The following is a 12,852-nucleotide window of genomic DNA, read 5'->3' as shown; positions in this document are numbered from 1 at the left end:
AGTGGGTTAAGCCGCTGCCTTTGGCTCAGGTCATGATCTCAGGGTCCTGGGATCGAGTCCCACATCGGGCTCTCTGCTCAGCAGGAAGCCTGCTTCCCTCTCTCTCTCTCTCTGCCTGCCTCTCCGTCTACTTGTGATCTCTCTCTGTCAAATAAATAAATAAAATCTTTAAAAAAAAATAAAAAATAAAAAAGTAATCCTAAGATGTTATTTGCCACTTTTGCCATGTTGACATTTGCACTGATAGTACAAAAGCAACGCTGGTTAAAATTGCTGGCACCTTAGCATGAATCAAGTCAGTGGCGATAGATTATACCTAGTAGTGTTCTTCAGCACCATACATATGGTAGCAAAAAAGGACCAGCGAAAAAGAATACCCTTGATGAAGGAATAAATTTTTATTAATCTGTGAAATTTTAACCCTTGGGTTAGACATTTTAAAAAATACTCTAGTCCGGCGGTCGCGCGCTCTTTTCTCGGGACAGTAGAGGCCGTGTAGTGTCGCCGTTACTCTGAGGAGAGAACAGTCGGTAGAGGGGTGCAAAAATGCAGAGCAATAAAACCTTTAACTTGGAGAAACAAAACCATACTCCAAGGAAGCATCATCAGCATCACCACCAGCAGCACCACCAGCAGCAACAGCAGCAGCCGCCACCGCCACCAATACCTGCAAATGGGCAACAGGCCAGCAGCCAGAATGAAGGCTTGACTATCGACCTGAAGAATTTTAGGAAACCAGGAGAGAAGACCTTCACCCAACGTAGCCGGCTCTTTGTGGGCAATCTTCCTCCTGACATCACTGAGGAGGAGATGAGGAAACTATTTGAGAAATATGGGAAGGCCAGCGAAGTCTTCATTCATAAGGATAAGGGCTTTGGCTTTATCCGCTTGGAAACACGAACCCTAGCGGAGATTGCCAAAGTAGAACTGGACAACATGCCACTCCGTGGAAAGCAGCTGCGTGTGCGCTTTGCCTGCCATAGTGCATCCCTTACAGTCCGAAACCTTCCTCAGTATGTTTCCAATGAACTGCTGGAGGAAGCCTTTTCCGTGTTTGGCCAGGTGGAAAGGGTTGTGGTCATTGTGGATGATCGAGGAAGGCCCTCAGGAAAAGACATTGTTGAATTCTCAGGGAAGCCAGCTGCTCGGAAAGCTCTGGACAGGTGCAGTGAAGGCTCCTTCCTGCTAACCACATTTCCTTGGCCTGTGACTGTGGAGCCCATGGACCAGTTGGATGATGAAGAGGGACTTCCAGAGAAGCTGGTTATAAAGAACCAGCAATTTCACAAGGAGCGAGAGCAGCCACCCAGATTTGCACAGCCTGTCTCCTTTGAGTATGAGTATGCCATGCGCTGGAAGGCACTCATTGAGATGGAGAAGCAGCAGCAGGACCAAGTGGACCGCAACATCAAGGAGGCTCGTGAGAAGCTAGAGATGGAGATGGAGGCTGCTCGCCATGAGCACCAGGTGATGCTGATGAGACAGGACTTGATGAGGCGTCAGGAAGAACTTCGGAGGATGGAGGAGCTGCACAACCAAGAAGTGCAAAAACGAAAGCAGCTGGAGTTCAGGCAGGAGGAGGAGCGTAGGCGCCGTGAGGAAGAGATGCGACGGCAACAGGAAGAAATGATGCGGCGACAGCAGGAAGGATTCAAGGGAACATTCCCTGATGCGAGAGAACAGGAGATACGGATGGGCCAGATGGCTATGGGAGGTGCTATGGGAATAAACAACAGAGGCGCCATGCCCCCTGCTCCAGTGCCAGCTGGTACCCCAGCTCCTCCAGGACCTGCCACTATGATGCCAGATGGAACCTTGGGATTGACCCCACCAACAACTGAACGCTTTGGCCAAGCTGCTACAATGGAAGGAATTGGGGCAATTGGTGGAACCCTTCCTGCATTCAACCGTGCAGCTCCTGGAGCTGAATTTGCTCCAAACAAACGTCGCCGATACTAATAAAAATTTCAATGTCTAGTTTCTCAAAAACCCTTTAAAGAAGGACCCTTTTTGGACTAGCCAGAATTCTGCCCTGGAAAAGTGTTACAGATTCCTCCCAATAGTTAGGTCTTCCTTGCCTGTACTACTCTGAGGGAGTTTGCTGGAGGCTGAGGGCAAGGGAGGGGCGATATTTAACAAATCAGTTCAGTGTGGTATGTCGTTTAACTAATCGATTCTGTGTGGTGCATTCCTGAAGTCTCATGTGATTGTTGAGGGCCTGGGGTGGGGGGAACCATGGCAAAATGGATCCAGTTAGAGCCCCCATTAATTTTGATCATTCCATTCTTTGTCCATCCTGTTCTGTTTGGTTTCACATTATACCCTTCAACCCCAGAGACACTGCCACATACACCACAAAAACAAATCCCCCAATGACCTTAGCCCCATTGTTCCATTCATTCACAGGTGGGAATTCAGGCAAATGTCCACAGAGGTCACAGACAACATACATACAGTTCTGTTATATCCCATATATTACCCCTTCATGTCCTAAGGAAGACATTTTCTCTTAGAGATTTTCATTTTAGTGTATCTTTAAAAAATCTTGTGTTAAGTTGCCTCCATCTTTTTTCTTGGGTTTGGACAACCCAGGAACAGCCCTTTTGTGTCTATGATGTTGCTGTTCACAGCTTTTCTTGATAGGCCTAGTACAATCTTGGGAACAGGGTTGCTGTATGCTGAAGTTCGGACAGTAGCTCTTAGCCTTGCCTATCTTAGGTAGTTATGCTGTGCATTTTTTTTTTTATTGGTGTACCATGTTTGATTTGTCCCTGATATCTTTGGAGTTTTTCTGAGAAATGGAGCAGTAATACAGCATCAACTTATTAAAATACGTTTTAAGCCTTTTAAAAAAAAAATACTCTATACAATTAAATATGAGTACTCAAAATTTTTCTGTTACATACCAAATTATATTGGTTGTCTTGAGGATTTAAGGACTTTGTCTTGAGGACAAAAGACTTTGTTAAAGGTCATAACTCAATGTAGATAGGACATTTACTAGTATCTATGTACCAAATAAGACAGCAACCACCTTCATAAAGCAAAAGCAGAAAATTTAAGGGAAAGAACAAACACATAGCAGTATTATTAACATGTAACCTTGAGTCCAAGATAGGTGAAATGAATTTAAAATAAAAGATATAGAGAACTTAATAGTAAGGGATAGTTTATGGGTATATATTGAACTCTATCCTCAGGTAATTTAGGTACACTTTCTTCTCAAGTGTAGAGGGAACATTCACCAAAAAACTGATATACTAAGTCAAAAAGAATCCTAAGAAAGTTCCATAAAGTAGAAACAACACATAAACACAATTTTCAACCATAATACAATAAAGATAGAAATGTGAATAACAAAAAATTCAAAGTCCTGTCTACTTACAATGTAAACATTCTTTGAAATGACTTTTAAGGTGAAAAGGAAAAAAACAAAATTGCTGCTTCTCTTTTCTACAACTTAGATGAAATGGTTAATTACATAGGAAAATCCCCTTTACCAGAATTATTATCACAGAAGAGATAAATAGACTTCTATCTATGAGAGGAGATAGCTTAAACAAGCCCCCCCCCCTTTTTTTATGTAGGAAAAAGTACCAAAAAGCTCAACAAAACACCAGCCCAGAAAATTTAAAAGTTATATTTCACCAAACCTAAGGTTAGCCAGTTTTAATGCTCCATAAATTTTTCTAGAACATAATAAAGTGTCATTATTTTAACATGAGTATGAAACTAGATACCTAGATAAAAATCTCATAAAGATAGTTAACACATATAACAGTCTCCTATCAATTCAAAAATGTCAAAATTCTGTGCTACAGTAAGAAAATAAAATGTCAGAATTCTGTGCTACAATAAGAAAATGATTGATGTCATGTTCAAATGAGGTTGTTCCAGTAATGCAAGAATGCTTCTGTTTTAGGATATCCATTAATATAATTCACCTTTTAATCCAAGGAGGAACAAAAAAGTTCATCTCCACTGATGCTGAAAAGACCTTTGGCAAAATTCAGCATGTGTTCATGATAAAAAAAAAATAATAATAAAGGAATTGATGCGAGGTGCCTTGGTGGCTCAGTCTTAAGCGTCTGCCTTTGGCTCAGGTCATGATCCCAGAGTCCTGGAATCGGGCTGTGCAGCGTTGGTGGTATAGTGGTGAGCATAGCTGCCTTCCAGAGTCCTGGAATCAAGCCCATTATCAGGCTCCCTGCTCTGTGGGAAGCCTGCTTCTCCCTCTCCCACTCCCCCTGCTTGTGATCCCTCTCTCACTGCATCTGTCTCTGCCAAATAAATAAAATCTTTAAAAAAAAAAAAAGAATTGATGCATATTTCTTTAATAAAACACATATACCCTATTTTTTTCAATACAGAATAACATTTAATGTGGAAACACTGGCCACATTCCCATTAAAATTGGAACAAGACAGGACTGTTCTCAGTTCCCACTATTTAACATTGTGTTAGAAGTTTGGACAATTAGACGAGAGAACTGCTTTAGATTCATACAAATTGGAAAAGAAAAAAATACAACTAGTTCTCTTTGCAGATGATAATAGAAAACCAAGAGTATTGATAATAATACCAACTTAAACAGTAAAAGAATTCAACACAGTGTCAAGATACATAAAATGAACAATCAATGACTTTCATATACACATAATAAGATGATATAATAGCATTTACAGTAGCAAAAAAACCCACCACAATATTTTGGAATAAACATACAAATAACTTCAGTTTTCCCTAAATTAATATGTAAATTTCATATGATCCCTTATAGTTCTTCCCCCACCCACCACTTTTCCTTGGAGATAAAATATGGAATACAGGGGTGCCTGGGTGGCTCAGTGGGTTAAGCCGCTGCCTTCGGCTCAGGTCATGATCCCAGGTCCTGGGTTCGAGCCCCACATCGGGCTTTCTGCTCAGCAGGGAGCCTGCTTCCTCCTCTCTCTCTGCCTGCCTCTCTGCCTACTTGTGATTTCTCTCTGTCAAATAAATAAATAAAATCTTTAAAAAAAAATATGGAATACAAATATGAAGAATAGATTTTTTTTAAAGTCCTGGCCCTGGGTCTTCCAGGTATTAAAACCTCTGTAATTAAAATTGTAGTACTGTTACCCAAATGGACAAGCAGTCATTGAGAAATAGACTCAGATACCCAGGGAAATTGTCATATGATACAGGTAGGTGGCATTACAAATAGTGGGGAAAATGATGGATTGTTTAATAAATTGTCTTAGGACAACTGGAAAATCAATTGGTAAAAGGTAAAATTATATCTGTACCTCATGTGTACTTGAATAAATTTCAAACTGGATAAGAGATTTAAATACAAAATAAGGTAACCGTGTACAAACTCTGGAAGGAAGTATCAGTGAATTCTTTTGTAAGTCAGATATAGGGTAAAGGCTTTCTCTGTTATTTAAAATCTGGATGAGATAAAATATTGACTACTTTTAAGAGTCATTTATATAAAAAAATAATAATTGCCCAGTAAGAAAACTCCATAGTCAAAGTTGGGAGACAAAAGACAAACTGGGAGGAAATATTTGTGAGCTGTATCACAAAGAGTTAATCTCTATAATGTAAGTTTTTAAAATTAAGATGGGGAGAAAAGATCAGACATCCAATAAAAAAATTTGACAAAAGGCATGAACAGAGTATTACACACAGAAAAATAAGACATCTAAATGGCCCTCGAACTGGAAATTAAAGCAATAGTGAGTTATCATTTCTCTTCTCTTAGATTGGCCAAAATTCAAAAGCCTTACAGCACTCTGTTAGGGTACCTATAAAACAATTACTTTCATCCATTGCTGTGAGAAGTACAAAATGATACATGTATCTTCCTACAAGGAGTATGAAGCAATATCTATTAGAACTATGTATGTATTTACCCTTTCATCCAGTAATCTCACTTTTTGGAATTTACCTGAAGGTATTTGTTTAACAGCATGCACAAAATTAATCATTTCAGCATTACCTATAACAGCAAAATATTAGAAATCATTTGCATGCTCATCCATTGGAGACATGTAGACAATTTTGTGGTAGAAACATACAGTGGACAGACATGGAACTAGAGAATGAAGAACAAAGAACATCTCTGTGAACTGAGAATGATTAAAATTCGTGTGTGTGTGTGTGTGTGTGTGTTTCTTTTTAAGATTTATTTTTTGAGAGAGCAGGGGAAGAGCAGAGGGAAAGGAAGAGGGTATCTCAAGCAGACATCCCACTGAGTGGAACCTGATGTGGGTCTTGATTGAGATCAAGATCCTGAGATCATGACCTGAATTGAAATCAAGATTTGGACGTTTAACCAACTGAGCCACCCAGGCACCCCCTGGGTATATATTTTTAAGTAGAAAAAGCAAGAGGAAAAATTATACTGCATATTGTATATAGTATGTTCACTTTTAAGAAAGAAGAGGGAAAATATGTATGAATTTTTTTACACACAAAAAAGGATAAACTAGAAACTAATGATTGGTTACTTTGGGAGTGGTGGATAATAAAGGAAAATAAGTGAAACTTATTTGAATCTTATATAGTTTTGACTTTTGAAACATGTTAACTTTTTACTATTTTTTTTTGGAGGGGTTTGTGTAGAGGGAGAGGGAGAGCGAGAATCTTAAGCATTAAAAATTAATAAAATCAGCAAGGATGGGGGAGTGAACCCTGTGATTGAGTACAAACAACAAAAAACCCAAACCTAATTGTATATCATATTGATACTACAGAACACAGGAAAAAATTACATAATTAACCTACTGCTCTGACCCACTCTCAATTAGGGGCACCTGGGTGGATCTGTGGGTTAAAGCCTCTGCCTTCGGCTCAGGTCATGATCTCGGGATCCTAGGATCGAGCCCCGCATCGGGCTCTCTGCTCAGCAGGGAGCCTGCTTCCCCCTCTCCTTCTGTCTGTCTCTCTGCCTACTTGTGATATCTCTCTCTGTCAAATAAGTAAATAAAATCTTAAAAAAAAAAATTAACATTTTTCAGCAGCAGTATTGGTGTAGTAATTCTGAGAGTTTTTTCTGTTAGATAAAGGTTAAAAACTATGGGCTGGGGGAAGACAAAGAACAATGTTATGTTATTAGAGCTATATATGAATTCATGATTTAAAAATATACACACATGTGTGTGTAAAATGCTTACATGTATGATATTTACTAGCTTTGCCTACTGTAAGATTCAAGAAGCAGTGACACCACAGTAGCAATGACCACACTTAGCATCCAGACGTTGATGTCTCAGTAGCACTCCCTACCACAAAAAGGAAAAATAGGACATTTGTGGTATTGGTTGATTCTAAGTTAGGGACAGGAAAAATAGAAGGTGGACATGGTGTATATTCTTATATGCTAAAAAATAAGGAAGTCCCCACAAACAGGAGATACATCAAAAGGATAGAAGGACCAACTTGAAGGGGTTTCCACTGGCTAAATTTGGAAAAAATTGTACGTTAAAGGGCGCCTGGGTGGCTCAGTGGGTTAAGCCGCTGCCTTCGGCTCAGGTCATGATCCCAGGTCCTGGGTTCAAGCCTCACATCGGGCTTTCTGCTCAGCAGGGAGCCTGCTTCTTCCTCTCTCTCTGCCTGCCTCTCTGCCTACTTGTGATTTCTCTCTGTCAAATAAATAAATAAAATCTTAAAAAAAAAAATTGTACGTTAAAATGAGTAACGAAGGCATGGGCAATAACATTGGATAACAAGAAACAATCCATGAGTCCATGGTGATAAAAACAAAAGATAAGGGTCTTCTCTTCGGCACTTTTTAAAAGAATGCTACATAAAAATAGAGAATGAATAACAGAATTTAAAAATTACTATTTTGCAGTCACTAGTATAACAATTGATTCTGACAGGAATCATCAGTCATGCTAAAACCATTGAGGAATGTTGAATGTTGGCAAACAGGATAATTCCATTAAAGTATTACTCCACAGATTATTATTACAAAGGAGAAAAGGTAACTTCACAATGGAGACATTTGTTGGGTATCACCTTAAAGCAAGTAATGGATGACATCACTGATGATGAAGGATCAGGCAGCTAGCTAAAGACAAAGCATAAGCTGATTCCCTGCATACACCACCCCCCCTCCCCACACACACACTCCTGGGTCGGATACCTGTGACATTCATCCAGGAAGCTCCCAACTGTCTTCATACTAATGCCTTGCTAGAAGGAAAAGCAACCTTAACTTGACAGTGGCATCTGGTATCCTGGGAGTCTTCTTTAACATATGAAAATCCTTTTGAAAATCTCTCTTTTCCTTACCTCCCCCAACTTCCAAGTATATAATCAGCCACCCCTTCAACCCTGGTGTGGCAGCTCTTTCTGCCCAGGGGTCTCGTCCCGTGCTTTAATAAAACCACCATTTTGTTTTGGTTTTGATACTTATTCATTCACTTTATTTACTTTCACAATTCAAAGACAAGCAGATGTTCTGAAAACAAAACTAAACTAAACTAAACTAAAATCAGCATAACATTGAAACAATGGATGGAGAATTCCATAGGAATGGATATTAATATGAAATTGTTGGGTTTTAAGTGGTCAGACTATGTGGAACTGAGCATGGGGTCGGTGAAAAATGGCTCTTTTTCAGGAAGATTTTACTTCCTCTGACTATGAAAAAAATCTGCATACTTATTGGAGGAAGTGGAATAACGATTGCTGAAAGCCACCATTTTGCACCAAAGATGTCTCAAGAATTCTTTCTTGGTCATTGGCTCTGGACCTCACCCCACCGAACCTTACTTATATTCCAAAACCCCACCAACTGATACTGGGACTAACTGATACTCCGAGGAAGCAAATCACCTATGATTCTATTTCTGTGAAAAATTATTAATCTGAATTTAAATGATAAGGAATGTAACCCAAATTGTGGAGCATGCTAGAAACTAAATGTCATGAAAGGAAAAAAAAAAAAAAAGAGAGCTGGAGACACATGACAGTCAAATACAACATGTGATTCTTGATTGCATTCTGAGATTGGGGAGAAAAAAACTATAAAGGACGTAATTGGGAAAGTTAAAGGCATTATTGTTTGTGTTAAATTTCTTGAAAGGGATAATGACATTATAGTTATACATGGTAATATTCTTTATTATCCAGGTATTTCAGGTTAAGGATTCATGACATCTGCAAATGCTTTACCCCTAAATAACTTGTATGTAAAGCAAATGATAAAAAAATGTCAACATTAGTTGAATGTATAGAGGTAAAATTTTGTGGAAGTACATTGTACTCTTCTTTAAATTTTTCTATAGATTGAAATATTTTGAAGTAAAATACTTGGGAAAAATAAAAGGCAAGAGGAAAAACTATGTTCCATAAATGGTTCTATAGGACTTTGCTTCCCTTTTTACCTTTCATTATATCATTATCTGTAGTAATATGATTCTTGACATTAAATGATACCAGTATACATGAGTTCTTCTTGTTCTATAAAGTACTAAACCAGTGTTAATTGTTGTTAATGTAGCTATCAACCATGGAGAGAAGGGAAATGGGGTTGGGAAAAGATTACCAAAATGCCACCATCCTGTCCTTTAAAACATTTTTTTGTATTAGTGACTTACGTATTCCACATTGGTGATCTCATAATTGAGACAACCCAATCAGTATTCTTAGAATGATTTCAGGAGCAACTATTCCTTTTCGGTAAACAATGGCATTATATGCTATCAGTGTGGGGAGACTACTGAACAAAGAGTGAATACAAGGAAGTTGGAATCAGTCTGTCGCCTTTGATTAACATCTCTCTTTATATGCAAAATATGCTCATCTTTGTCCAAGACCTTCAGAGGTCTTACTGTTATTACAGTATCATCTCACAGTACTCAGTAACAGGTGCAAACAATGTTCTTTGGGTGCAGCTCTTTAAGGACAGCATTTCAAGTACAGTTCATCTTGATCTGTAGACCTTTGAAAATAAAAAGACAAGCTACCTGCCCACACACACCCCACATAGAGTGGTAGGACAGGCATAGGGTATTCAGAATTGGGGAAAGGGGTACACACAGAAGTCACCATTCATAGCTAATCTGAAATCCAGCTGAGCAAAAGTTGATAATTCTTTGATTAGATCTTAAGGTCTAAGAATAATTATTTATGGATCTTGGATCTGTCATGTTCTGCTCTCTGAGTTATCCCTTTCTGTTTTTTTTTAATTGAGATGTAATTCACATATTGTGAAATTAACATTTTTAAAAATATACGATTTAGTGGGTTTTAGTGTACTCATTCACCAAGTTTTACAACCACCACTGCTATCTGATTCCGAACATTTTCATCAACCTAAAAAAAAAACCTGTTAGCAGATAAACAAGCACTCATTCCTCATCCTTTTCCTATCCTCCCCCGGGTTCTGGCAACTACTAAATCTACTGTCTGTCTTTATAGATTTGCCTGTTTTAGACATTTCATAAATGGAATCATACAATGTGCAGCCTTCAGTTAGCATAATATTTTCAAGGTTCATTCTCACAGTGTGTGTCATTTCTTCATTCCTTTTTATAATTGAATAATACTCTTGTATGGATATATGACATTTTATCTATATATTCACCAGTTCATGTTCATTTGTGTTGTTTCTACTTGTTGGTTGTTATGAATAATGCTACCGTGAACATTCATGCACTCATTTTTGCTTGGACTTATGTTTTCAGTTTTCTTGGTTATATGCCTTGGAGGAGAATTTGCTGGATCATATGTTTACATTTTTGAAAAATTGCCAGTGTGTTTTCCAAAGATGCTATACCATTTTGCATTCTCACCAGCAGTGTTTGAGGGTTCAGATTTCTTTACATCCTCATGAGCACTTTTTCTGCATTTTTTTTATCATAATGCTCTTTTTGGGTATGAAATGGTATCTCATTGTGGTTTTGATTTTCATTTCCCTCATGAGCAGTGATGTTAAGCATCTTTTTCATGTGTTTATTGGCTATTAGTAATTTATTTGCAAAAATATCTACTAAAATCATTCACCAGTTTTTATTTGGGGATTTTTTTTTTTAATTGTTGATTTGTAAGAAGAGGTCTTTCTATACTGTGGCACTGGACTTTTATCAGACATGACTTATAAATATTAATACCCATTGTTTGGACTGTCTTCTCACTTCTTGATAGTGTACTTTGAAGTACAAAGGTTTTTAATTTTGATCAAATCCAGTATGTCTATCTTTTTTCTTTTGTTGCTTGTGCTTTTGGTGTCATATGTAAGGAATTGTCACCTTAATCCAAAGTTATGAAGATTTACACATATGTTTTCTTCTGAGATTTTTATGGTTTTAGCTCCTGTATTTAGGTCTTTGATACATTTCAGTTAATTATTATGTATTGTATGAGGTAGAGATCCAGCTTCATTTTGTATGTAAATATCCAGTTGTCCCAGCACTGTTGTTGAAAAGACTATTCTTTCCCCCATTGAATGGTCTAGGTACTGATATCAAAAATAAATTGACTATCAATGGAAAGGCTTATTTTGGGGCTCAGTTCTACTACATTCATCTATATGTCTAACTTTATGCCGATAACACTTGTCTTGATTATTGCACTTTATAGTATTTTAAAAATCAGGATGTGCTAACCCTTCAATTTAGTTCTTCGTTTTCAAGATTTTTTTTTTTTTTTTTTGCTGTTCTGGATTCCTTACATTCCCATATGAATTTTAGATCAACTTGCCAATTTCTACAAAAATGCCAGCTAGGATTTTGATGGGGATTGTGTTGAATCTCTTTGGGGAGTATTAACCATCTTAACAATATTACATCTTCCAGTTCATGAACACTAGATGTATTTCTATTTGTTTTGGTTGTTTTTAAGTTTCATCATTTTTAGCATACAGTTTTTTCATTGTTTTGTTTCGTTGTGATCCTGTTGTAAATGGAATTTTTTTCTTTTATCATTTTGGAATTGTTTAGTACCATTGTATAGAAATAAAGTGGGTATTTGTTTATTGATATTTGATCTGCAGCCTTCCTAAACTTAATCATTAGCTCTAAAATTTATTTTGTTTGGATTCCTTAGAAATTTCTATACGTAAGATTGTTATGATTCACTGTTTTGTACACCTGCAACTAATATAACACTGTATGTTAATTATAGTGGAATTAAAGTAAAAAAAATTTTTTAAAGAGTGTTACATACAAACAGAGCCTTAATTCTATCTTTCCAATCTAAATGCCTTTTATTTCTTTTTCTTGCCTAATTGCCCTGCCTAGAACCTCCAGTATATGTTGGCTAGAAGTGGTGAGGACATATATTCTTGTCTTGTTCCTGATCTTAGGTGTAAAGTTTTCTTTCACTATTAAATGTGATGTTACATGTGAATTTTTCATTGGCCCTCTTTCTTAAATTGAGGCAGTTTTCTTCTATTCCTGGCTTGTTCGGTGTTTTTAGCATGAAAGCTTGCAGGATTTTCTCAAGTGCTTTTCTATATCTATGAAGATTTGGCTTTTGTCTTTTATTAATGTTTTATTATAATGATTGGTCTTTATATGTTGAACTGACCTTACATTCTTGGGGTAGATTCTTGGTGTATAGTTATTTTTATGTGTTGCTAGATTCTGATTGATAGTATTTTATTTAGGATTTTTGTGTCTCTTCATAATGGTTAGTTTTCATTTGGCATGGTAGTTTTCATGTGATTTCCTTGTCTAGTTTGATATAATGCTAATATTGCTATCATAGAATGAATTGGGAATTGTTTCTTCCTCATCTGTTTCTTAGAGTTTATGAAGGATTTGGTGTTAATTTTTTAAAAATCTAATAGAATTTCCTCATAAATCTGTCTCTGAGCTTTTCGTTGTGACAAGTATTTTAGTCATTATTTCAATT

At 37.2% G+C, this 12,852-nt stretch overlaps 2 protein-coding genes across 18 annotated transcripts in view; both read left to right on the top strand.

Annotated features, from left to right (window-relative positions):
• LCORL (ligand dependent nuclear receptor corepressor like) overlaps positions 1-12,852 on the top strand; it is a 165,262-nt gene that overhangs the window by 79,967 nt on the left and 72,443 nt on the right. Inside the window, exons 6-7 of one of the 17 annotated variants that reach the window (XR_007125286.1) lie at positions 3,958-4,103; positions 4,177-4,218. The exons of 15 other annotated variants lie outside the window; for them this stretch is intronic. The gene's annotated coding sequence lies outside the window, so the exon portion shown is untranslated. Of the gene's footprint in view, positions 1-3,957; positions 4,104-4,176; positions 4,219-12,852 lie in introns of those variants that run through there. One more of the 17 variants, XR_007125287.1, reaches the window with a different exon arrangement.
• LOC125093575 (non-POU domain-containing octamer-binding protein-like) lies at positions 488-2,447 on the top strand. The gene has a single exon (XM_047718988.1). The coding sequence runs from the start codon at positions 547-549 to the stop codon at positions 1,957-1,959; it is 1,413 nt and encodes a 470-aa protein (XP_047574944.1). The 5' UTR covers positions 488-546; the 3' UTR covers positions 1,960-2,447.

Source organism: Lutra lutra, chromosome 2 (genome assembly GCF_902655055.1).
Source record: "Lutra lutra chromosome 2, mLutLut1.2, whole genome shotgun sequence".
Taxonomy (NCBI): domain Eukaryota; kingdom Metazoa; phylum Chordata; class Mammalia; order Carnivora; family Mustelidae; genus Lutra; species Lutra lutra.
Note: the sequence above shows the minus strand (reverse complement) of the source record. Positions and strands in the feature narration are given on the sequence as shown.

Coding starts and splice junctions, on each gene's coding strand:
- LOC125093575 (XM_047718988.1), top strand. CDS start 547: ATGCAGAGCAATAAAACCTTTAACTTGGAGAAACAAAACCATACTCCA.